General features: G+C 37.1%; 1 protein-coding gene across 1 annotated transcript in view; it reads left to right on the forward strand.

Moving 5' to 3' along the window:
• LARS2 (leucyl-tRNA synthetase 2, mitochondrial) overlaps positions 1-27544 on the forward strand; it is an 87448-nt gene that overhangs the window by 42186 nt on the left and 17718 nt on the right. The window contains exons 9-18 of the mRNA XM_069860002.1: positions 541-700; positions 3987-4091; positions 7081-7196; positions 8175-8458; positions 11463-11561; positions 13791-13928; positions 22467-22570; positions 23759-23941; positions 26162-26331; positions 27364-27441. Coding sequence (XP_069716103.1) covers positions 541-700; positions 3987-4091; positions 7081-7196; positions 8175-8458; positions 11463-11561; positions 13791-13928; positions 22467-22570; positions 23759-23941; positions 26162-26331; positions 27364-27441 — 1437 coding nt within the window. The remainder of the gene's footprint in view (positions 1-540; positions 701-3986; positions 4092-7080; positions 7197-8174; positions 8459-11462; positions 11562-13790; positions 13929-22466; positions 22571-23758; positions 23942-26161; positions 26332-27363; positions 27442-27544) is intronic.

Below are 27544 nucleotides of genomic sequence, written 5' to 3' on the forward strand. Positions count from 1 at the left end.
TTCTAGGTTTATTACTCTCATTTTATGTCCAGTTGTTTTAATGCTGTGTCACCTTTTATTATTTGACTCCTCTACATAAGTTGCAGCATTGCCTTAATCAGAGGAGTGTGGTGGAAAGCCTAGTAGCTGAGAATATCTTAAATTCTTTTAGATTTCAGAGGTAACATCTTATTTCCATTTCCTGGGAACCGCATGAGTATTAAAAGGGAGTAGAAGGATTCCAGGTTACATAACCAGGGATTTAATTTGGATCAGTAGCACAACATAATATTGCATATGATTTTAGAATATCAATATTTTTATAAATATTTGGATAAACTGAGGCAAGATTGTATAGCAACTTTCTCAAGGTCTTAAATGTAAATTTTGTCAAGATTTTATTCTGCAAGCTCCCTATAGTGGGAATACTTCTGGCTTTCTATTCAGAATTTTAAGGGTGATATATGTTAGTTGCATAAAAACAAAGGGGAATCTAAAACCACTGCACTTCCAATGGAGAAAAAAAGAAATTAATCAGGGATATTTTCTGCTCTTTTTCAGGTTAGTGGTAAAGTAACAGAAGAGAAGCTAGCAGCTTACACCTATACACCTGAAGCCATTTATGGAGCTTCTCATTTATATATCTTACCAACTCACAGATTGCTGCATGGGAACAGCAGTCTCAAGGAAGTCTTTCAGAGGGAGTTCATCCCAGGAAAAGGTGATATTTTTCTGCTGCATTTTTTTGTAGAAGAGTAAAAATTGTAGAGAACAGTCTTCAGAGAATGAGTGTCAAGCTGAGCATGAGCTGTTCCTTTTGAAAAGCAAAGGGTCTTTTTATTCTTTGTGTATGTCACACAGAATCACGTCAGCCTGTCCTGACTTCAGATACAGTAACAGCAGGTACCTTAGAATTCTTCCTTTCGCAATGGCTGTAAAACTTCATAGTGCATAAAAGCAATGGAATAGATTCTTCTTTCCTCATGTACCAGAAGTGAATAGTCCAAATCTGACTGTGTCAGCCTGTTGGAAATTCTCATGGCTTTACAGTAGTTTGTTATTAGCACAAAGACGGCAGAACCCACTCTTGCACCAATGATGATGTCTTCCTGCTGTAGGGAATAGAAAGAAGGAAAGAGATCACTAGTACATAGCAAAGTGGGTCACTGGTAGATTGCAAAACAGTACTCTGTTGTGCAGAGCCTTAATTAATACAAAATCCTGGTGGAGTAAATTCAGAGTAGCCCTGTGGTAGGTCCTGACTTGGACAGAGGATACAAAAAAGAAGTAATTCTTTAATTGGCGTAAACTGGTTTCCTGAAGGCTTCTGACATCATTCTGCCATTATTTATCATCCCTGGCATACAGGTTTTTTGTTATTTGGAAAATCTGAACATGTTAAGAGTAAATACAAAGTATACTGAACATTTTTTTGTTTCCACTTCAGGATGCTGTTCGATATTTACTTCTTCATCACTGGTAAATGCGTGGCTTCATTGTCTATATAATATCTGATGTCAAGAGCAATGAAGCAGTAATCTCAAGGGAATTTGGGACGGTTGAACAGAATCTACTTTATTCTTGAGTGTTTCATTTCTCTAACCTTAATATAAGTTCACTTGCTGGCAGAAAACTGAGTGTGTTGAGTATGTAGAGCCCTTGTCTCAGAGCTGAGCAAAGCCTGGAGCATTTTTATTGAGGAACAAAGGAATCTGCAGTTCTTATAATTCAGCCAAATCAAAGCACTAACCCCAGAAACGCACATCCATGTGCGTACCTGTATCTTTGTTGGATTTTATATTTTAAGACAAACCACATAGGTGCTAAACTTGTTTTTAATAAGAACTACAATGTATTTTTTTAGATTTTTTTTAATGTGAAGATACTTCTGTGTGTGTGTGTGTCTATTAACAATAGGCTTTACCTTTGGCTAAATTAAGAAACTCTTGTCCGGAATAATGACAGCCAGAAGACTTTGAAAAGGAAGTCTTAAGGTGGACATAATTCCCAAATTGTAAATCTGCTATTGCTGTGTAATCCTGCTACTTCTCAATATACTTATATGCATTCTTCTGTTGAAATTGGCTGATACTTCATACTATTTCTCGAGCATTAGAAAGGCACAGACTGGTATTTTTCAAAGAAGGGAAGTTAAATAATTTCTACATGGACTTTCCAATTTTCATTTCAGTCCCGATACGTGTAAAGGGTCAAAAATGGCATTTAAATAAAAAGAATTTTTTTTTGTTTGCCTTGGATAGACCGTATTTTCTCATTAACCAATATATTTTAAAAAGATTCCCCAGTAACATGAAAATGTTAATTGTTTTCTTTTCAGTAAATTTAGTCTTGTAACTCCCTTTCTTCACTGTGTTCTTATTTAAATAATTCACAAGGTGTGTTTTTGTGTTTTATAGGAGAGGGGAAAAAAAAGATGTTAGATGGCAAAGTAGCTTAAGGTTCTAATACCTTTACTCTAAGAGTACAGCTCTGTATTTTAGACTACTATTATGTAAACAATATTATGTAAATAGAGATGAGCAACCAGTTTTAAACATGCTTATTTTTTTTTAGCCTAGCAGAATTTGTATTAAGTTAGAATCTTGTAAGTCTTCTAGTTTTATCATTGTGAGGTATCTGAGATAAAGATTTGACCCTTACATTGTTCATTATCCCATTATAATACTATTCATACGTTGTTTTACATTTGAAACTGTAATATCACCTCTTTACAGCTATTAGAGTAATGATGTGAGCAAATGAACAAAAGAAAGAGTGCCTTCATAAGCAGGAGTTATTATTTTGGGTTCCAGCATAAAATCAAAGGTATTGCTGGGTGGAAGAGAGAGGTTATTTTTAAAAGCAGATTGTCCTACCCACCCAGCATCCTGCTCATCAGGCTTTTTGCTTAGTTGCTTTAAAAGAGTGAAATTATTCCTTTTATACATTTTTTTAAACAGAAGAGGAAAGCTTTGTGAGGTGGTTTGAACATGAGAAATTATATCTAGAACATGGCTATCTCGGAGAACTGATATTTGGAAAAGTAGTTATCATATATAAATAAATTTATTGTTTCTATTATCAAGACTGCTGAGATATAGTAGCCATATTCTCTAAGATGCTGCTACTTCATTTCAAGAAGACTTCATGCATGGCAATGCAAGACTGAAATTTTCCTAGGCTTAGCTATGAAGATAGATGACAGGAAGCTCTTAGCAGTCTGTATTATAATTATTTTAATTATAAATATATTTTTATTTATAAATATAAATTTATTTATAAATATAAATTTTAATTATAAATATAAATATATGTGGACCAGAAACAGGTCCACAATGAGATGTGAGGTTTGGATCCTCAAAACCTGGAGTATTCAGGATTGATTTTCTTCTTGCTGAGCCACCAAAAGTACACATTGTAAATCAATTTTAGTTTATCAGCCTTGATTCTCTTCTCTCTCCCCTTCCCTGTGGACATAGGGGTTCTCATCTCTGACATGAATATTCTGTTTGGAAATCAATCGGTTATTTAGGTTCCTGTTTTTACACTGCTGAATATTTCTCATGATTTGTAGTTCTTCTGTAAGAAAGCAAATCATAAGCCCCTTCAGTTTCATCTGAGTAACTGGAATTTTTGCTTAATTTTGTAATGTCTCCTAGTATATAATTCAGGACTTCCTAAAGCTAATTCATACAACTCTGCAGCACACAAGTAGTAGTGGAGGACTTTTTTTTTTTTTCTTTTTTTAAGTAGTCTAAATACTCTGGTTTTATTCAGGTGTTTGTTATAAGTATGCTTTCTAATCATGAAAATTATTATCAGTCAGACTTACTGAAGATTTTAATATTTCTGAAATTTTAGAAATATGATTAGGCTTTTCATTTCATATTTAAACAAAATTCTAATTTAAATTTCATGCAAGTTTCACTGAGTTTTTATAGTAAGTAATGTTCTTAGCTTATTTTCTGTCATATTTTACTTACTGCGATCATTACATTTGTTTTCAGACTCACTTACTTCAGTGACAGCTGTGAGTTTGCTTACCAATCAGGAAATTCCTGTAGTCATCTCAGCAAAAGACAGTTTTGAGAATTTTCTTGATACTAAAATAGGTATGTGACATTTAATGTGTAAGTGAAATAGTATAGTTTTCAATTGCTGTGTATTGTTGCGGCAAATCTTTCAACATGGTGACTCTCTTCTGGACTTTGGAGTGTTCGTTACTGTTCTTCATACGAAAAGAAGGAAGGGAAAACTACCTATGTGGAATCTTTCTGGAGGACAGATTTTCAGGATGGTAAATTTTAATGGAAATATTATAAAACTAATCCATTTAATGGGCTAAATTTGCAGACTGGCATATCTTAAGGGGATCGGTTACCTACAATGCATGTGTATTTCACTGTCTCTCATCATTCTTAATTGAAACAGAACCGTACCATTGTTTGACTTAAACATTTAGCAATCAACCCAAACTTTTAGCTTGTTTTGTGTCTTATGTTTGCATAGATTTTGTATTTACATAAATTATCAAGAAATGTTTCAGGCAGTAAATGTACGAAACTTCCAAGCTTGACTTTTATCTGATGATATTTGTCTTGAGATCAGTAAAATAATTCAGAAAAGGTAATAATTCTGTACAGGTAGTGTTGGATGGTTATCTTGGACCCTTTGTCTCTAAAGGTAGCATTAGGACTGAACATCCATAAATGAGGGAGAGGAGCATCACTACAGGACACCCTTAGTTGCCTGGAGTGGGCTTCTCTTCTCAAACTCATCCTATGAAGCAGCTTTTACTCATTTCCTGTGTAGGGAGCCTAGCCTTTCAACTTAGGCAGGTAACTAAATATGGTTAGATGATGTGACTGTACTTCTTAGTAAAACTAGAAATTGTACTAACTTTTAAAAATTGTGTCCATTTTAATCTGCAAAGCCTATCTTCACCAACAGCCCCCACCAAGCTCTTTGATTACTGTGGTGTTTTGCAGTGTCTCATCTCAGCTGCATTGAGTAGGCAATGTTCTGTGCTGGTCCTAACAGGAAATAGTTCTTCCCCCTTTCCGCTATAGCCTTATCCCTTAAGTCCCTTTTGTTGCCTCCCTGTCGTTGATACTCCTTTCCTGCCCTGGAGCTGCTCCCGTTCTCCTATACGCTGCTGCCAATGTTGGCTGTTCATGCACAACAACTGGACTGAATAAAACCAGCTGTCTGCGCAAAAATGTCTTAAATGACTGTCACAAGGCTGACAGAAATTATCCACTTGGGCAGTGTACCTTCCTTATAACCTGTCTGCATCTTACTCTTTAGGAATGAATCTGGTTTTGAGAGCCAGAACCTTCCCTTGTGTAAGAGAAGCCAAATAATTGAGATACCTAATCTTATCTTTTGTTAAAAGCTTCCGTCTTGGACACTGGCACAGCACGTACCTTAGCCTTATGTCTGTTGGAAACAGCCCAGCTCTTCCCAGGAAGTTCTGGATGCCAGCTGTTGAGCTTTGTGAATGTACATGAATAGCATCATCTTTTCAAAAGAAGGAAGACCAAAAAGCAGAGCCCACTTTTTTTTCCATTTGCAGAGCATATTGTGAAACCACCTGTTGCAGGCTGCAAGGCTCTCTGACAAATTAAGATACATACATTACTCTACAATAGGGCCTTGAAATGGCAAGAGCGTACGTCTGCTGGAAAGATAAAATAGCAATTCCTTATTTTGCTACTTAAGAAGTTATTTGTCACAGGGGAATTTTGCTTGGTTTCCTTTAGTTATCTGCTTCCAAACTTCCATATATTGACAGAGTTGATGTATTTGCCATAGGACCCCTTTCATTGCTTGAGCAAAGATAGTTGTAAAACTGGTTCGAATTTAAGTCATTTGTATGTTAATACTTCTAATGTGCTCAGGAATATTTTGAGTGGTTTTTATTTTTTTTAGATTTCAGCAACCTGATGCTAAAATTAACTTGTTGAAATAAGTTTCTTTGCCTCTTAAAGGTGACGGCAAATGTGCAAGATTGGTCAAAATATTAAATAAAGTATCACTGAAAGGGAAACTATGCAGAAAGATGTATATCCCTGTGGAAATAATAAATCTTTTAGTATCTCAATCTTACTCCAGAATACATCTCAATAACAAACTTAAGAGATCTCTTAGCTCACCCTGAAAGGTAGTCCTCCAAGGTAGAACAAAGTATCTTTTAAAATACATGCAGCAAAATCAGAGGGAAGTTGTCATCTTTTATCACTATGAATAAGAAATATTTAAAGATTGTGCATCATTTTATGGTGCTGGTAGACTGCTGTAATAAAAAAGAGATCTGTGTGGCTTAGAAGAACTACTTGAGTACAAGATGCATAACCCAAGTAATAAGATCCAAAGGGAAAGATAGTATCCGGGGCCTTGAATACTTTAAGTTCTATGATTGACTTGAACAGTAGGAGGAGGTGCTCTCTGTAGCTATGTTCTGAGTAGAAAATTGATGGGGTTTTTAATTCTTTTCCTGAGTTTATAAACATATTGTCTTTCATAATAAGTTATGGTGATAGTCATGTTAGAAACTGTTGTGTTGTGGTACATTTTAATAAACTATAAAATTAGAAAGAGATTAAATTTAGTGTTGAAATGAGAGGACAATTTCAGCTATTTTAGTATTTGCTTCTCTTGTTAGCAAATATAGCTTAAATTCATATTATTAAAACATATTATATTTAGATAATATAATTTAATAATATACTTTAAATAAAATATATATTTAGATCATATAATGTAATAATATAATTTAGTTTTATTTATCCAAATTTTATAGCTTTATTTTTAGGCTTTTTTCTGAAACATCTTATTTTCAGCCTTTTCTGAGGTAGGATATTGAAAAACATTTGGATTACAGAGAAACTGGGAAATGGTATTTGTAGTTATTGCTGCTTGAAATTTACTGCTTAAAGAACATGAAAATATTTTTCTTGTTCTTAGATTTTTAAACTCCTTTGGGAAACATAAGTTGTTATAACAAGAACATCATAGAAATAAAATGCTTTATCCTGAAAGTGATGAATGATATCCATGTTAGTCAATCCCAGGACTGATTCAGTTTCCCCCCCCCCCCAGGAATACCTTGTACAAGTGCAGAAGATGCTGCAGTAGCAAAGAATCTGGGCATTTCTTTCACTGAAGTTATTGAGACATTGCCAAATGGTTTGGAGAAAATTATTAATTCTGGAGAGGTTAGTATACAAGTATGGAGTTCTTTCCAAACGATGATAGTAATGCAAACTAAATCTGTTTTCTCAAGAGTGCCAAATACTTTGTGTGATTAAAGAGATTCTTATTTTTTTTAAGAATCAAGCCAGGCTTATGCTACAAATTTTCTAGGAATAACTAGAGCGACGAAGTATGTTTGCTCTTCTGTAGCAATAAAATGTTTGTTTTCCTTTTGTACATGAAAGGAAAGAACAGTATTGGTCTGAGTTTTATAATGGAAACTGAATAATGAAACCCATGTTAAAAGTCAATTCTTATTTCTCATCTCAATACATTTTTAAGCTAAATATTAACATATTAGTCTTTTTTCCATATACTCACTGAAGTGTGGTGTAAGCCTTTATGGTAACATATCTTCCTGAAGTGACATAGAAATCTTAGCTTTAAATAAAGTATGTATGGTGGTATAGCTTTTGAAAAAAATGCATTTGATAGCAGAAACAAAGCGCATATTCTGTTACTTGACAGGTAGAGTCTAAGTGGTTAAGGTGTCTGTGAAAACAAGACTGGAACCCCCCCCAATGAATGCGGGAGAAAGAAAGTTGTTTTACCATCTGCATTTCCTCAGTCTTTGCCTTGTGTTGACAATACTCTCAAAGTTTCATACACAGCATTTGATTATAATATCAGCAGTAAATCCAAGTATCTGCCAGTCAAGGCTGAGGGGGGTCTACAGCTGTTTTCTCAGCCTTGTCCTATTCAGGCCATCAAGAACATTACCCTTTGAATAAGAGCCTTTAAATGACTGAAGCAACTGCTATGTGAATAATTTCTTGGATAGAAGGATGTTAAGCAGCAGGAAGGGGAATATCAATATGAAGCTCATAAACTTTGATTCTCAGAAGTTGCATTTTTAACTTTTTTTTCTCTGTTCTTGCATTTTCACTGACAGCAAATATAAATTTTTTCTTTCTTCTGCTGCTTTTCTGTTTTTTAATCAGATCACAGGCATGACTCGGGAGGAGGCTTTAAAAGCTATTACCCAGCAGGCCAAAAAGAAAGGAATAGGTGGAGACCTAACAAGTGATAAATTAAGAGACTGGTTAATATCTCGACAGCGGTACTGGGGAACACCTATTCCTGTCATTCACTGCCAGGTGTGCGGCACTGTCCCTGTGCCTTATGAAGACTTACCTGTGGTGTTGCCCAGCGTAACCACATTCACAGGAAAGGGAGCCTCACCTTTAGAAACTTCTCCAGAATGGGTGAATTGTTCCTGTCCAAGGTAAGGCAATGTGGCATTTACTGCAGACTGGGAAAGGTTGCTTTGTACCTGCCTGCTTCTTGTGCTCTTTCTGTAAATGTTGGCAACTGACCACATTGAGACAGGGTACTGCTCTATAATGATGTATAGTCTGACCCAGCACAGGGTTTTTTTTTCCCCTATATGCTCTGTAAAACTTTTTTTGCAACACAGACACCCACTGCTATTCTTTCAATAACAAGCCGAAGCAAAGCTCACTGGTTTTAAGGAAAGGAAAAAAGGGAAAAGAGAACAATTTTCTCCCCATCCTCCGTTTCTTAACCATATTTCTCACTTCATTTACTACAAAAATTTCTTTATCTTTCACCAGCAGAGTTCATAGAGAGCTTATAATAATTATTGAATTATTTCCTTTGTTAAAGAAACTAATCATGTTAATTTTCTTAGCGGTAGTGCAACAGTAGAGTGTTTCCTCAGCTACATAATTCTTTATCATGAAGAATCATGTTCACTGTGTATTAGAGATCACAGCATTGAAGGAGATAGTAGCTACATGCATCTTGTCAGTGTTGTAATCTTTATTGTTTGTAGCCCAGCTATTTAAGAAATATAACAGCCTTAATTAAATAGTGAGAAGTAAGTCATAAAAATCAGTTGTCTAATCTTGAGGGCTGCTTAGATAATCTGTACACCGAAGTTTGCATACAGGTTCTGCAAAAGAGCATGTTAGAACATGAGTTATCCCAGAGAAATTTTATATCAGCAGTGCAATCCAATGCTGCTGCTAACAGACTGACCAAATGGGAAGGACGTTATCAGCCTGCCAGGCAGGGGAATCAGGTGTAAAAATGGCATTAGGGCTCTCGTTGATAACGCAGCAGCAGTTTCATAACATCTCCCTGTACTTTAAAATTTGCAGGGTAGAATATCAGTGTGGTTTTTGTTTCTAATCAGGTACCTTACACACAGCAGTTCCATGGTTCTCTGGGGACATATATTTTGACCTTTGTTGATAACATGACCTTAATTCAAAAATGATTTTGTTGTTTACCAGGCAACAAGGTACTTCAGATGTATAGTGAAATGTTATGGTTTCTGGATAGTTATTGTGACTGCCCTACTTAGAAGTTAATCAAGGGCATTTCTTTAGTCAGAAATAAAAGCATGCAGGATTAGTTTCATAGTGGTAGTTTTCTGAAATTAGAATTTTTTTCAGTTCTCAACTTTGTCTCCTTTATTCTCACCTATTTGACAGCTGTGTTCAGTATTGCTCATCCATTTATCTGCTGCAATTCCGAATCCTTCGAGTTATTGCCTTTGCATGTGCAGTCCTCCTTGGTTTTCCTTGCTCTGAGAAATTACTTCATCCCTTCCTTTAGTCTTTCTTTCCAGTAATGTTTTTTTTCATTAGTTATATTTAATATCTAGACTTAATAAGGAAAGCAAGCTGGAAAGCTGCAAAAGTTGGTAAGTATTTGAGTGACGATAATGTAAGCAATTATAAGTGGGAGGAGTTGCCCAAATTATTAATTGTTATTCAGGTCCAGGTAATTGTGTTAGTTGTCTGAAGATCATATAACGAGATTACAGTATTGTGTCTGTTGTGTAAATATTGAAAAGTGCCCATGCTGTCTGTGTCTTAGTGAGCTGTGTCCATTTAGAGTACAGGCAACATCAGAAGCATGAAGCAGATATAGTTGTGGTTCAATGACTGTGAAGTATTCTTGCTTTTGACTAAAAAGCCATTCTGTTTCAGTATAATAGTATTATTTTACGTTGACCAAGACTCTGCTTATATATACAATTTAATTAACTGATTATTCTCTATTAAAAAGCACTTAGAAGTACATTATTCCCATTGGAAAAAAATTTGCTGGTAGAAAAGGACCTGGGGCAGAGACAGAGAGAAGGAAAATGTTAATTTGTGATAGTCTCCTAAACTTGCCTCAGCAAGCCAAGCTGAAGCATCAGGCAGACAGGCAGATACACGTTACAGCTCAGTAATCAAGCCTGATCACAGACTAAATATGTGTTTGGAAATTATTAAATAGCCAGTGCCCATTTATTACATATATTTATTACGCATATACATCCATTTATAAATTGCATACATTTGTTACATATAGCGAGCGGTACTTATGAACAAGTTCATCACAGGTTGCAAAGTTTTATTTGTATTGGAATAATCCCGTTGTTTTAACAGTAAAAGTTTTAAAGAGGGTTCCTTTATAACAATTGAAAGCTTATTAAATGTTATTGTTGGCTGCTACAAACAAATAATTTATATTCAGGAAGAAACTATCAGAAAGCAGCCTAAGCTTCTAAACTTTATTTTTAAAGTGTTTCTCAGGATTGCCAACATATTATAACTCAAGGCAAAAATTGATTTACTCTAGTCACAAATTAAAATTGTGCGACAAGTTCTAGAAGAGATTTGCTACATCTCAGTGAAAGCTGAAATTAGACTAAGTTCATTTTTTCTAGAGATAATAAATTGAATCTGCAACGACCTTTTTATACTGACAATCAGAAAGACAACCACCTGCTCCTTCTGCTTAATGTATATAAAATTATTTGTCATCTGGTGCCTAATGTGGGGGATGTGTGTGTATGTGTGTATACATATAGATACACACATACATATATATATTCAGTACCCATTAACACTATGGCAAAATATACCTATCTGTGTTTAAGATTTTCTTAGATTTTATCCTTATAAAATGGCAATTCTAAAAAATTCCAGAAACATACAATGGAGAGGCCTGTCTGATGCAATGCTGTCTTCTGCTGTTGCTTGGTGTTATAGCTGTTCAGGCTTCTTCTTGGTTTGTATTTGGTTTGGTTTGAGAGGGACAGGGGGCCTTGTTACTGGTGTTGGACTTTTTCTGGACATGTAACTCTTGGGACTGTTCAGACCTGTTCAGTTTTCAATCTAAATGTCTTCATGGCCACTCTGTGCATAGTTGTTTTCTTCTAAGCATGCCGCTTACCTAAAAATAGGTTGTCCATCTCTCTTGCTCAGGTGTAAGGCAGCAGCACAGCGAGAAGTTGACACCATGGATACATTTGTTGATTCCGCTTGGTACTACCTGAGGTACACGGACCCTCACAACACAGAGAGGTGAGTGCTGCAGGCACGGGTCCGTTGGGTGGGTAAGCCCGCTTCATGGAGCGAGGGAAGGAAGAAAGAGGAAAAAGACCAAACACTGTGGTGCTTCTGGCTTGTAACTACCTTTGCAGAAGATGACATAAACACCTGGTTCCTCTGATTGTGGGTCCACACTGTGGCGCAGCAGAGGGTGGACTAGAAATTGCTCTAAAAATGTGATATTTGATTGCTTCCATGCCAGAAGATCTGCAAGAGCCAGATGTGAAGACACAACTGTGTAAGCACATGAGCTACAGGACTAGGGGCAGAAGTTTGTGTGAGAGGGTGTTATGGGGCAGGGCACAGAGGAAGTGTTCAGCTGAGAAGCTGAAGATTGCCCTTAGTGTAGGATGTCAAGAATGACAGCCTAACTCTAACCCTAAGCACACTCTGTGCCTACAGACAGTGCTTTTCCACCAGTAGGAAGAGGAATAGACTCATTTAACAACCAGCTACCAAGAATGGCAGCTTCATTTCTCTCCATTTGAATTCCAGTAACTCTTGCTACTTCCTTGAGCACAGACCTAAAGTGAAGTGGCATCGCAGCAGACTCCCGCTGTGTCAGCTCTTTGACTACGTGAATAATTAATGAAAGGAGACTTTTTATATGCTGTGTGTTAGTGGCTACAGCATGAAGAGCTTGGGAAGACAGATTTAGTTATTTACCTGGTTTTCTGCCTGTAGTAGCACTGCTGACAGCACTGTTTTTTTCCAAGGAGGAATTAGTGGAACAGTTCTACTATGTAGTCTGAGGGAGACAAGAATGAGTCATGTTTTTAGATATTGATAAGACATTGTAGTAGTGTTTGGGGAGTTATTTATTTATTTATTTGTTGTCCAGAGCAGTGTCTGGGTTCATTCTACATACCAAGTGATTTAATACAGCTGGGCTATTTATTTTTATACATTGACAGCACCAGTTTAGTTAAGCTAAAGAAATATCTTCTGCGAATACCTTTATCTCACATCTATTTTACTTATTTTCTAGTGATACTGTAAATTTATTATTAACTTTATTAAGTTATGGAGACTGCTTCCTCTCCAGTAACAATTTAAAATATTTTTTGTGCAAGGACAAGAGATACTTTTCCAGAAGTTGAATCAGATGTAAAATTCAGCTGTCAAAATAACAGCTTAGTGTAGCTAAATCTGTTTTATATTGAAATAACATTTTTATGGACTTCTACACTTGATTACTACCTCCATTTGATTTATTGATTTTGGATTTTATTTAGCTAAGCTAGGTATACATAAACTCTTTATTTCCATAAGTCATATTTCACAGGTCTAGAATTTGGCAAAATTATTCTGCTTATTTTGGAACACTGTGAACAAGTTAGTTTCGATTTGTTCCACTGAAGACATGAATCCCAGATCCATTATTTGCTTCTGGGCTCATCTGTGAGGAAAAAGCATTGCTATTACAAAAATTACAGATGGAATAATCAAACAAGCTGACAAAACAAGTAGATTTCTTAGAAGGGTGCCATAAAGCATGCAATAAAGAATAACTTACATACAAATGGTATTTTGAAGGCAGAAGCCCATTACAGGAGACGTAACAGTATTTAATGAAGCAGTAAGCAATGCTAGGAAACTATGCAGGTGACCTCCAACGACATAGTAAATATGCTCTAAATGACAAATTTACTGTGAATTCATAGAGCATCCATCTGTTGAAGTACGGTGACCCATACAACGACCAACCCGACTCTTCAAATGATTTGCAACCTTATAACAAACTGCTTCATTGTCCCCTAATGGTAACAATGCAAACCTCCAATTAAAAGAAAAATCAACTGGTTTTGAGTGGGCATGTCTTTTGTCTTTCTTTTTTCTTTTTGTAATATATTTGTATGTAAAGCTTGATAAATACTAAAAAATTTAAAAGCAAGCCACAGGGTATCTATGTAAAATCATTTCAAGAATAAACAAGTGTTTTCATCACTTTCTCAGGTAACGTGAAATCTTAGTTGCTTCCCTAAAATGTATGAAAATAATATTTTTGTGGATCTGCTTTTCAGGTAATTAAAATTTTGTCTATAATTTATAAGAATATCACTTCTTAAAATTAAAAAATCTGATAACAAAATAGAAGTTATATTACACGTAGTGATATCTAGTCAAGTATAACGAGCTACTTCAGTGGATCTGATCCTCATTTTTCACATTGTATTTTTTTCTATAATTGTGTTTTTTCAGGCCCTTTAATAGTGACTTAGCAGACTTCTGGATGCCTGTGGATTTGTACATCGGAGGAAAGGAGCATGCAGTAATGCACTTATTTTATGCAAGGTTTTTCAGCCATTTTTGCCATGACCTAAAGATGACAAAACACAAGTAAGCCTTATGTATTTCTATAAAAAGCTTTCAGATTTCATTTGATTAGCAAGGATGTATTAGTATATTGTTATGATGATAGAACATTACATTGAATAAGCCTGAATTTTCTTGTTTGTCAGTCTTGGCTAACTACTTGGTTTCTCACAGTCAGTTGCATTTTCTGTATGCATATAAGTATAACATTTTCATTACACGAGTATTAACTGGCTCAGAGCAAGTGATAAAATGTTGGTGTAAATTGTCAGCTTGCAAAAATTTGTAACTTCAGGCATTCTGAGTAGTGCTATTATTTCAAATTAGGTAACTTCATGCATAGTAATGCTATTAATTTCAGTGGAACCATACCTATGTAGAAAAATAAGCACTCATAATTCACTGCGCCATTGGAGCTGAGCAGCACAAAACAGTTCTTGATAAGCAAAAGCAGTGTATGTGTCTGCTGTCTATTTCTTTTTCATTTGATAACTTTTATATGTTTACTTTTAACTATTCTTGTTGCTGATGCTACTATAATCTAATTCATCATCCTCCAGCTTTGTTAGAGGTAAAGTTTGAGGCAGGAAGGTGAGTCATCTGATGCTCTGTTCTTTGTTCTGTCAGGTTCCCAGCTTGACATCCCCATTTCTACTGAAATTCTGCCCTTTTTTAACCTCAAAATGCCGTCACACTTCAACAGGGAGAATACTGGTGTCAGAATAGTGAAATACTGCCCTATGCTTCCCCATCAGCAGAAACATTTGACTAGATTGAATCAAAATGAGTGATTCCATGAAAGTAAGTGCTTGGTAGTTTCTCAGCTGGCAAGTCATATATGTTCATTCTTTACTTGTATCCATTCTAAAAACTTGATGTAAAAGAGAAACCTACCTGCACAGGACACTGAACTCCCTTGAATGCAGCACTTTTCTACAAAACCAGAACTTAATTAGTTGTGTGCCAGAAAAAGATGGACTAGTTAGTGGAGCTGGCAGAATATTTCCCTAAGTTCTTTATGATGATTTGAAGAAAACAGGTGATGCATTTTCATCACTTATCCTTGCCTGCAAAGTAGTTTGCAGTGAAAGCTGTATTTGAGAATTTGGATGTGAATTATTTGTGTACCTGTGTTTCACCCTGTTGCCTTCAGCTTGCACAGCTGCAGCAGGGAGGCTCTTCCTTCTCTAAGAGAGTGGTTCTCTTGAAGCAGATGCTTTCTGTCATATACATTGTTCCTTTAAGCAGAGAATTTCAGAGCTTCTCCTTACAAGGAATTTCAGGCTTATCAGTTCTACAACAAATTTGACAATGCAAATCTATCAGCCACCCTGTGGAGCTGTGACACACAGCAGCAAAATGTTCTGTTGCTAGTCAAATTCTTCCACCTCCCAATACATTAACTGTGGTGGCTGAAGTATTGTCACTGTGAATTGAGATCATGAGGAAGGGGAAGTTTACTTGCAAAGTGGTCCATTCTGGTGTGCAAGAAAATGAGGAGGTATGGAAAGTGGCCAGCCTGACTGAAAAGAGACCTCCTGAGTGAGCTCAAACACTAGAAGAAGTGCATGGAAAGGAGAAACGAGGATGAGCTACTCCTAAAAGAATTTGGAAGCATTAACTGGGTAGGCAGAATCGAACTAAAAAAGGCTATAGCTTATCTAGAATTGAAACTAGTGAAGAACATGAAGGGCTTCTGCAGATATGTTGACAAGAACATCAAGGAAAGCGTTGACCTGATAGAAAATCAAAGAGCCTGATAGCAGAGGATAATCTTTGCCTTGGCCATTGCTATTAAGGTTTGTGCATAGTAGAGGAGTTTGAGGGAGAGAGGTACTACCCACCGTAGAGTAGGATTGAGTCAAGGATCACTTAAGCAAACCAGACATGTACGAGTCCATGGGGCTAAACGGATACTGAAGGAACTAGCCTTTGCCATTGTAAGGCTGCTGCCAATTGTTTTTTGGCAGGAAGTCCCATCTGGGATACTGAGTCCAGTTTTGAGGCCCTCCAGTGTGTGGGACTTTATCAAACTGGAGAGGGTCCAGTGGAGGGGCACTAAGATGCCATTCACCCAGGAGGAGAGAAGGCTAAGGAGGGAGTGTAATTGCAGGATAATTATAGAAAGGGCAGAACCAAACTCTTCTCAGAGATGTACTGAGAAAGAAAAAGGGTAACAATCAAAGTTTGCAGCCAAGTCCAACTAAATAGAAAGAAAATAATTTCAATAGTGGAAGTGGTCAGACATGAACAGTTTGACCAGAAAGGTTGTGGGATCTCCATCACTGGGTATTTTCAAAACCCATCTGGACAAGGCACTGAGCAACCTGAAGTTAGGTCTGCTGTAAGGCAGGGGTTGGACTGAATGGCCTCCAAAATTCCTTTCCAACCTACATCTGTGGGTCTGTGGCTGTATGAAATTGGAATGTGTTTTGTTAATACTCCACTGCGACAGAGTAGTAGCACCAAAGCACTGTGCCTAGAGAGATCTGAATATAGCATCAAAGAATCATAGAGTGGTTTGGATTGCAAGACACCTTTATAGGTCATCTACTCTGACCTCCCTGCGGTAAGTGGGGACACCTTCAACTAGATCAGATTGCTTAGAACCCTGTCCAACCTGACCATGACTTTTTGCGGGGATGGGATTCTACCACCTGTCTGGAAAATCTGTTTCAATGTTTCGTCACCCTCATTGTAAAAAATGTTTTCCTTATCTCTAATCTAAATCTACCCTCTTCTAGTTTAAAACCATTACCCCTTGTCCTGTTGCTACAGGCCCTGCTAAAAAGTTTGTCCCCGTCATTCTTATAGGTCTCCATTTAAGTATTTAAAGGCCACAATAAGATCTTCCTGGAGCCTTCTCTTCTCCAGGCTGAACAACCCCAACCCTATCAAAATTTCTCCATAGGAGAGATGTTCCATCCCTCTGATCATTTTTGTGGCCTTCCTCTGGATCTGCTCCAACGAGTCCATGTCTTTCCTGGGTTCCAGGAGGGCTCCAGAGCTGGACACCGAACTCCAGTGGGACCTTACCAGAGCAGAGGGACAAAATCACCTCCCTTGACTTGCTGGCCATGCTTCTTTTGATGCAGGCAAGGGTATGGGCTGCAAGTGCATATTGCTGGCTCATGTCCATGTTTTCATCCACCAGTACCACTAAGTCCTTCTCCACAGGGCTGCTCTCAATCCCTTCCTTCCCCAGCCTTTCTTGATACAAAAGGCTGCCCCAGCCCAGGTGTAGGACTTGCACTTGCCTTGTTGAACCTCATGAGGTTCACACAGGCCTCGTTCTCAAGCTTGACCAGGTCCCTCTGGATGGCATCCCATCCCTCAGGCATGTGAACTGCACCACTCATCTTGGTGTCATCTGCACGCTTGCTGAGGGCACACTCAATCCCATTGTCTGTGTCATTTGTGAAGATATTAATATGATAAGGGCAGTAAATTAGAAAAAAAGCCTCTTAACATCAATGAAAAAATACTGAAGAAGCACTGTGTATGTCTAGTGACAATAGCAGAGAAAATCAAGATTGCTTTTGGTAAAAGTAGTTTACAAGACTATGGAAAGTTCATTGGAGGCCCTATACAATCCAGAAACTGTTGCGCACGTGAAGATGTTACAGCATTGCCCCTAGGATCAGCTATTTGTACTGCTTATAGGTGTGCTTAGACTGCAAGATGACTGTAACAAAATCATCATACATATTAATTGCTTGCTTGCTTTAGCTCTATGCACTTAAAGCTTTATGTTATTTTAATCCATGAAGTCAAATTAGGATTTTGTTTTGATGTGGAGATCTCAACTCTTTTGTAAATACTGCCCCATGTCTTAAATACATTTTAGCAGTGGTCAGAAGCCACTTTTGCTCATTCTTCTGTTAGGATTGCTCAAGGGCTAGCCTGAGAGGTCTGGAAGGGGTGATTAGAAACAACAAGCTTATCGTTAGAAAGCTCAAAGTCATGGTGTCAAAGCCCACTGTTCTGCAGGAAAACATCAAAATGTTAAAAAACACTGCCCTCTTGTGCATTTTCAGTCTTTCTCTAACAGCTTGTATCTTGTTCACTGATTAAATTAGTAAAGTTCTGCTACGTTTCAGTTAATGAGAGCTGCCACCATTTATAGTGTTATTGAGTATCCTGACAAATGTTTATGATTCTCCTATTAATCTGTAGTAGTTTTCATTTCGATAGGTTTTCTTCATGGAAATTTTCATTCTTTGGCTCCCGTCTACTGACTTTCAAACCCATTGGAAATACTTAATAATAATCTTAAATTCTGTACTAATGGCTATTAATATAATAATGATGTTGAAAACAAAAGTTTAAAATGTCATAGTTTAGATTTGCAAAGCAGTCTTTTCATAGCAATTATTACAATGGCAATATTATAGGGCATTCACTTACAGATGTCACACATGCTTTCATAGAAGATGCAATGCTTATAGACTTCTAAAATTGTAAAGGTATCAATTTAGTTTAAATATCCCTTGAAAGTGGGCCATGATCTTCTGTTTTATCTATTTTAACGCACTGGGCTGGAGATGGTGGGAAGTGCTGTTCATTCCCTCAGTAATGACAAGTAGAATAAATAGTACCCTCTGGGTATTGGTACATGTGACAACAGATTAAGCCCAAATTGATGTAATTTTCTTTTAGCAATCTGGTCTGTAAAGTGCATCAGTTCTGGAATTAATTCAGAAGCCAGCTAGCCCTCTCATCTGTGAAACCTCTGGGCGAGGGGCCACATAGGCAGAGGGGACCAGCAACCTCCTCATCCATCCCAGCTTCATCCAGCATGATGTATGTGTGCTGGCATACTTGGTTACACCTGCTCAACTGCTTTATTGCAAATACAAGTTACACGGAATTTGGCTCTTCCCTAGAGTTTATAATCAGTTCTGTCTAATTGAATAATCTCACACACTCTCTCTGAAGGACTGTAAAGCAATAAAAAAGTTTATTGTTGCCATTAAGTCAGCAGATTTGACTGTGACAGAGAGCAAATCTATTGAGCAAGAAGGCACTATTTTTTCATAGCTGCATTGCAGAATAAAAGAAGATACTTGTGTGACAGAAACAGCTTATTCTGTAAGGGTAGAGTATTAGAGCTTCTCTACATTCATTAGGGACTTTATCACTACAGTTGATTTTAAATAAAAGCACTCAGCTATTGACTGTGTAAAAAGTTGAACATTCAATAATGTTTGATCTTTTTCCTGCCCAAAATGATCAGCTCCCCCATCCTCCAATCACTTCTGTCCTTCTACAGGACTGCCAGATTGTTACAGATAGGTCTAATTGCAGATTGCACAATTAAGCTGACAGTCACCCACCAAGGTTTTGTCTTGACTCTAGGACACAGTGTCAGGCACTCTCAGCCTTTCTTTACATGTGGGATGCCAATATACGCAGTGAGCTCCCTGGCTAGAGCTATTCCTTCTTCTGAGTCCACTGTTTATCCACTAAGTCCTTCCAGACAGGTCATCTGTAATTGGATTGAAAGTCTCACTAGTCACTTTGCACAGAGCAGAGCAAAGAGCCTCAGAACATGGCACTGAGCTGGAGTTTGATCTGTCAGTCACACTTGCTCTTCCATCCATCGTGTGCTCCTACGTGGAGAGATTGGTCTGTCATCGAAATGTGCCTTTGTATGAACGTTACTGAAGGGAAAAGGGTAGATTACACACTTTGTGGCTAGCACAGCTGATCTTTCTTGGAGGTGTCAGGCAGACTTAATAGGTGGGATTCCATCTGATATATGACACAATCAAAACCTGCGCACAACTAAGACCACAGTGCCCATACTCTAGCGTGGGCAAAACCAGACTGCGGGCAGGGGAAGGTATATCTCGTTCCATCCTTACAACTTGAAATGGGATTGAGTGTTCAAAGAAACTCAAGCCACCTCTTCACAGTGCCAGAAGTGTCTGTCTGTCTGAACATAGCTGAGTTCAGTTGTTCCCAGTGGTGTGGCTCAGGAGGTATTTATGACACCAGGCCATGAATGGGTGCTGTAGTGTTTAGATCAGAATTGCATCACACCTGATGTGCTGCAGTGTCCTGGCAGTCCACTTCCATGGCCAAGAAACACATCAGTTTCTTAAAAGGGGTAGGTTTTAGGTGTGTGGTTTTATTAATATAAATGAAAGTGTAACTTTATATGTGACCATGAGATGGAGCCACCACATCACTGGCAAAATCACTGCACATCAGGAGTAATTCAGTACAGGGCTCAATCTGTTTCTGAGCCCTGTGTTTATTAGATGAGCTCTGGTTTTCTCATTTTGGGCATGTCTCCACTCTCCTGCGGTCTCCTGTTAGGAATATGTGAGGGTTTTTTCCTCCATGCTTGGTAAAGTATATTGTCTGCATTTTTGTAGCCTCTGTCAGCGTAAACAAAAATAGGAAATGCTCACTCCTGCCTTCAGCTTATAATAACTTGGCGTATGATCTGAACTCCCTCTTTGTCATTAAAACTAAGTGTTCCTTGAAAAATCACTTCCAGTAGAGAGCCCTGTCTGGTTTGGATATTCTCGCTATCTCATTAGCTTTATTTTAGATAGCAGCTCTTTTAATAACTGCTTGAGATCTTAAACAGACTGAAGTACTGAATGACGGGGGGAAAATTCTTTTTGTTTTTCCTTGATGTAATGTCTTTAGTTTGTAGAAGGGACTTATTCTGAACAGTTATTTCCTGAAGCATTTTTGCAGCATTTGTTGATGATAGAATTACAAGGGTTTTGTTACCATTATTCATCTTCTAATTCACTTTTACTTCAGTTCTCATCTCCTAAATTCTGTTGATTTCTTTCTAAACAACAGGATTTTTCAGTCAATCTGTGAAATATTGTCTAAAAAATATTTCTAGAGACAGTTGAATTGCTACCTTTGCTTAGCATTGTTGATAAAACCAGGTGGCACGGTAGAGACAACACAAGTGCTGCTTGACAACTGAATTATACATCACTATGTGCCAGTACTTGCACAATATTTACAAGTATGTAAAATATGCAAGGAAGGAAACTCATGTTCAAACATGAATATGTTGAAATATGAAGCCTATCACTTTCTCCCAGTTTAAGACTTCTGTTTCAAGTATCTCCTTCCTTCAGAGTCATCAAAAGGGTTTGAAGACTAGTACTTGTAAGATATCTGCTTTGTTACAGTTAAAAGATGCATAAGTGTTACGTAATTTAATGACACTTTATTATTAAATACATTACTGTGTTTTAAATCAAGGGATAAATTGTTACATAATTTATATTTCCTAATAATGCAAAATAATAAATTAATGGCTTAAAAGTAAGTAGTACTTTGGATTATGACTTTTTTGGACATGTGAAGTGAAATGTTTTACTGGTTTTACTATTTCTTCTTAAAATAGATTTATTCTAGCTTTTTGAAAAATATGTAAATAGGAGTACTGCATGTGGTGCATATGTGGGTCTTTGTTAGGTGGAAGTGGGGAGAATTCCGATTGCTTGTTAAGCACACATGTGAGCATTAAGAGATGCAAGTCAGTAGTAACCAGCACTGATTGTCATGGCCTCCAAAATGATGGTCACCAGTGTCCCCATCTTGGAGGATCCCATGAGAAGGCTTCCCAGGCTGTGTATGCCTTCTGGGTCTGTCTCCGTACCTCTTCCCTGGCCCCAGCTGTTCTTGGGGTTGCTGTTAGAACCTGGCCTATTGAGTGGGGGCCAAAACCTCTAGAGATTAATTTTGTAATCTTTTTCTCAGTGAAAACAGCAACAAACATCTGAGTCGATGAATTAGAAATGCAAGACTGTTAAAGGAGGTGGCCACGATAATGTATGTGTCAATCACAGCACTGTTTACTTTGAGTTTATTTCCTGCCGAGTGCAATACTGCCCTTAGCTTTGGTGCTTGTAAGGCTCTTTTTTCTTTATTATACACACATTTGATGGGAGTTTACCCTTCCTGATGTGAATTTTGCTAGAATAGTAAAGTCCAAGATGCTAAAAATTTGTCCCCTGACCTATGAATTTTCCAGCATTGCTATTTTTCCAGTGTACTTTTTTCTTACTGCTAGTTCTGCAAAGGGACAAAGCAGGCAAGTGCTTACATTAGAGAAACTATGTTCTCTGTTTATAGAGAGTAATTTGCAGTGAGATTTTAATTTGTCCAATATACTGTGCTCCTCAGAAAGAAGCTAAACCTAAATATTTTTAAGACTGTGAGGCCAGTTACTTTGAATGCTTTTACACATGGAGATCTAGCTAGATTGCACTGCTGGCTAGGGAACTTTTGTATACCATTCATATGCTAATTTGGAAAATAACATTAGAATAGCTGGGTTTGAAATCAGGGCGCAAGAATGTGTGCAGAATACAAATAAATACATAGCAGCCAGCCACCATGAATAAATATACAAAGTACTCTTTCTAAGGTGACAACCAACCATTTATGTGTAGTCAACTTAAAATTATTGTTTCATTAAATAATTGTTCCTGATCGGCTCAACACCTGAGGCTTATCAGAAAGTATGCTTTTGACAACTCTTTTCAACAGATAAGTTTCTTTTCCTTTCATCCTTAGGGAGCCTTTTCATAAGCTCTTGGTTCAAGGTCTTATCAAGAATCAGACATTCAGATTAACAACAACAGGCCAGTGTTTGAAGAAAGAGGAGGTTGATCTCACTGGTAAGAAACACTGTATGGTAAAATCAGCATGGGTGCATCCAGAAAGTCAGAGACTGTTTTGGTGTACAAGTCTCAGTGCTGGGAAAATTTGGAAGAGAAAATGAATCCTTGTAATATTTAAACTGCTGAGCAACTACTGTGGGGTTTGGATTCATTTGTGCTGCTTGAGTGCACAGGCACCCTACTAATCCAGCAGCTTCTAATTGCATCAAAACACAGAAACAGTGCTATGGTATTATTTTGTCTCCCATGTGGTCCAAAAGATCAGAACTCAGTTTTGTTAAAATACTGCCCAGCAGCTTGCTGAGTGGAGCTAGTAGTGCCAGCAAATGGACAGTTTGCAAAAACATTGTGGCACAGCTGACACGGTTGTTGGTATGTTCAGTAGATATTAAGAGTGCAAATGTATAGGAAAAAGGGCTGTTTCTCATGTTCTGTCTGGTGTCTTCACTGCATAAGCTGGAGCAGCAAGTCCTGGCCTAGGGACCTGTAGCAGCAAAAGTGGTTTGGTCATATTTGCCTCCCTCAAGCACTCCTCCTGAACAACCTTGTTTTCACTCTTCTTCTGTGTATGAACCAAGTAAATCAGTTAAAAAAACAAACCAACCCCCTTACATTTACCACTGTGTGTTATCCTATTTTCTTCCAGAAAACCTAGGGCTTTTCTGTAGCAGATGGTTTCGCTTGGTTGCACCTTTATCAGTGTGAACGCCCATTTCCATCTCTCAATTCATGCAACAGAAGCATGTTCATGTCAGGATAATGTACTGCAATTGAAACCTATAAATCTGGTGTTTGTAAAAGCTAAGTGCAGATCAGAATTGTACTGAACCAGTATACCTGTCTGGGAGGTTTTAAATGTCATGGTTATAGCAATGCTTGAATCTCAAGGGGGCTATCGAGGTGGCACATGGAATGAGTGCCAGATAAAATTTCCAAATGGTAAGAGGCATTCTGTCATGATGTAATGCAAGCATTGGGATGTTACTTGCGTTAAAACATTAAAGCAGGAAAAGCTTGGGAGGGAAGAAGTTGTTTACAATGTGTGTTTTTCCTCTTTAAGCTGTTTGGAAACTGGAAAAGCCCGCTAGGTGTAGTTCTTTCTTCTAATGCCTAAAGAACAAAATCAATTGCTGTTACAAATGAGCAAACTTCAGTTCAATATTTTGCATATGTCTTAATATTTAGGAACTGAACCAGTTCACCTAAAAACTGGTGAGAAGCTTCAAGTTACTTGGGAAAAAATGAGCAAATCTAAGCACAATGGAATAGACCCCGAAGAGTTAGTGAAAGAATATGGCATTGACACCCTACGTCTTTACATTCTGTTTGCTGCTCCTCCGGAACAAGACATTTTGTGGGATACTAAAAGTAAGTAGAATTGTTTCTATCACTTGATTTCATTTTCTGTCTAGTGTGTTGTATTTTAAACACAAAATTAATACAGTTGTTGATACTCAAGATTTGGAACAATTGAATTAAAAGGGTATAATAAGCAGGATTTATTGTTTGTCTCTTTTAAAAGAGAGGGAGTCACAAAGCTGTCACTGAGAGGCAGGCTTGCAAGCTTATTTCAGGCAGCTTACCTCCTGTTAGCTAAAAGCATGTATGAAAAGTGCTACTTAAGTGGTATTTTCTTCTGCAAACTTAGACCTTATTCTCTTATTTTGTTATTAGCAATGATTAATTGCAAATTATTATTTTAAGATTATTTTCTTCATTATAATCTGCTTTTTAAAATCATATCAGATTACAGATAAAACTTTGCAGTATTTTATTATTTCCCTATGTATGCAATGGCTTTTGTAAGCTGAACTATAAAATACTTCTCAGAAGAATCTCATTAGAACATAATCAGAGTTCCTAGTAACTAATATTTGTACACACGTGACGTTTTTATGAGCTTATAAGTTAAGATTTACCCTCCTACACATGTATTTACTGCCATAATGCAATTTGTCATTCTGACAGATCTTAATTTCTTTAATCTACTGTGGTTCATACATTTTAATGTAGTCTTATGCGTGCATTTAAATCTAGCTCTCCTGCTTCATACGGCTTTAATAAAATACTCCATGCCTCATTTCAAAAGGTGTGCTACTTCATTCTTGCATTAGCTCCTTTCTACTTAATTCAACTTAGAGTAATCATTATTGCAGTTGATGTTTGTTTACATTCGTATATGTTCATTTATACATTATTGCACTACTGTATGTACTGGAGGAGCGGGCTTTATGACTTTTCTCATTTGGCTTTCTGTCACTATCTAATCACACCAGTACAAACCTAGGGATGTGAAAAAGTCTCTTAAAAGAACCAACCACTTGGAATCAAGCTTTAACTCCTGCATCCCTAACAGCACACAGGTATATAATTCCCTCTGAAGCAGCAGATTCAGCAATGCACAATCTTTTTGTTGTATTTTTCCATCTTGAAAACTGAATAATTAAATCAGTGTGAAAATTATGGGTACAAAATAGTAGTTGCAAAGTATGCTAGAGCTTGGTGGTTAAACTTTTTTTAAGAAAACTAAGCACATGCAAGTATAACATTAACAAAGAATGCATCTATTCATTCAAACCAACCTGTTTACCACTTGAGAAATACAAACAAAGATTTTGGAGTCATGTCATATTAAAAGTGTATTGAAAAATGTGAACAAAAGGAGATATTGGCAGCCTAAAGGTACTGCCAGGGGAAGGAGGGAAATGGAAAGTAGGTGAAAAGTATCGCTTAAATCCTTAAGCTTTGTCTGAATTTCTTAATAACAAAACAGTGAATGTTTAAATTGAAGATATCAAGCAAGCTGGGCTGAATGTGACCATGGCTGGATGCTAAGTGTCCGACAGGTTGCTCTGTCACTCCCCTCTCTTCAACTGGACGAAGGGAATCAAGCATGGCAAAATGCTCATGGGCTGAGATAACGGCAGGGAGATCAGTCAGTGATTACCATCATAGGCAAAACAGACTTGACTCGGGGAAATTAATTTATTACCAATCAAAATCAGAGTAGGGTAACAAGAAATAAAATCAAATCTTATAACGGGTGTTTTGACACACAGACTAATCTGTGTCAAAAGATGGTACAAAGCATTGGAGCCTATACTCATTAGTGCAGTAGCATCTCTGTAGCAACAGAAGTGTATGTGATTTCTAAAATCAAAGCTTAGAAGAAACTTCTCAACTTAAAAAAAAAAATGTGTGTATATGTATGTTTGTATTCTTCCCTGAGTTTGAAAAATGAGGGCATGTACAACTGTTTTGTTGAGTCATTAAAATAAGATATGAGCGTTCTAACATTGACATACTATTGGGTTATTTTTCAGATATAGGAAATATTCTTGCTATATTAATGTTTTTGAGTCATTGCAGAAAAATACTTTTGTTTTATTCTATTGATTTCTCTCCATTAGGGCAACTCATCATTATTTGTATAGGCATTTTTAATTGCATTGACAATTCTAATTTGAAAGACAAGGTTTCTTAAAACATGTTTTAACTAGCATTTGGTTTCCTTTCTGCTTTTCTTTAATGTTTTGGATTAATTCCTTGTAACTGAAATTTGTTTCTGCAATCTTTCCTTAATGTCAGCTGATGCTATGCCAGGTGTTCAGAGATGGCAGACGCGCCTCTGGACTCTTGTAACCAAACTTATTGAAGCAAGAACTTCAGGTACCATGCCCAATCCTGAGCTTCTGAGTAAGAAAGAGAAGGCTGAAGCCAGAAAGATCTGGGGGCAGAAGAATCTGGTGATTTCTGAGGTTAGAAGAAACACTTAAATAGTTTGTAAATAGACTAAATAAGTCACTGCTTATGCTAAAACTGTATGCTTGACTAACACAACCAAAAGCTGAAGAGTAGCTCAGAATTTTTAAGTTAATTATTCTCTGTATAAGTAATTTTATTTATCTAGAAATTTGATAGTGCAGAACTTTTTTGGAAATTAGTAACATTTGGATTGGCAACATTTCTCTGCTCTGTGCCTCACTTAAAGAATGAAATGTTATGGCATTGAAATGTTATCAGTCTGGGGTTTGGGTAACTCCATGTGCAGTTAGCAAAGTTATAGGTGAGTTATGCAGGTTATCTCTAGCAAAAGCTTTTGATCTGTTTGCTTCACACCTCATTATCCTGTCTGCTGTTTCATATGGAATGAAGGAAAGTTACTGGTGAAAATACTTTAGCGTATCCTGAAAAAACAACTCCTGAAATCATCGTTCATCTCTTCTTACATGTTGTCTCCTGCTGAGATTAGTGTCGATTCAATTATCCAAGACTCAAGGGGAAACATAAATACCTGCAAAGTAACTTAAAATATTCTTCTATGCATAAACCCCTTCCCTTATTTAAACTCCGTGGTGAGGGATGTTCCTGGTATTTTAACAGATTTTAGAATTATAAGCTTGCAATCTGCGGACAAGCTTTCACCAGCATAACTGGATTTACAAGTATGAAGGTCTCTTGTAGAGACAAAGGGAAGATATTTTATTAAAGGAAATAGAGGGTTATTGCTAATACACAGTACTTATCGGCATTGATTGAAGCTTTTAGCATCCTGAAACAAAAGGGAAGCTAGGCAACTGAATTTTTATATGTTTATTATTTGCCCATACACACATGGGATTGCATATCTGGTATGTTTGCATGCTACAATGATTTTCATGTAAAAGGTACGATGGGCATATTTCACAAATTGAAATTGATTATCAATTTTTCTTTTTCTTTTAAAAACCTGGTATTCCATGTTTGACAATTTTAGGTAATTACTGATAGATCTTTTCTTCTAATACAAGGTAACAGAGTACTTCACAAAGGATCATTTGTTCAATGCAGCTATTTCCCGATTGATGAGCCTCAGTAACATACTCCATGTAAGTACACAATATTAATGAAGATATTTTTTCTCTCAGACCCTGTTCCAGTACATCTTTATACAAAGCAGGAGCTGCCTCAGCTATAGATCCAGCTTTGCAT

The sequence above is a fragment of the Phaenicophaeus curvirostris genome, chromosome 6, assembly GCF_032191515.1.
Source record: "Phaenicophaeus curvirostris isolate KB17595 chromosome 6, BPBGC_Pcur_1.0, whole genome shotgun sequence".
NCBI classification, from domain to species: domain Eukaryota; kingdom Metazoa; phylum Chordata; class Aves; order Cuculiformes; family Cuculidae; genus Phaenicophaeus; species Phaenicophaeus curvirostris.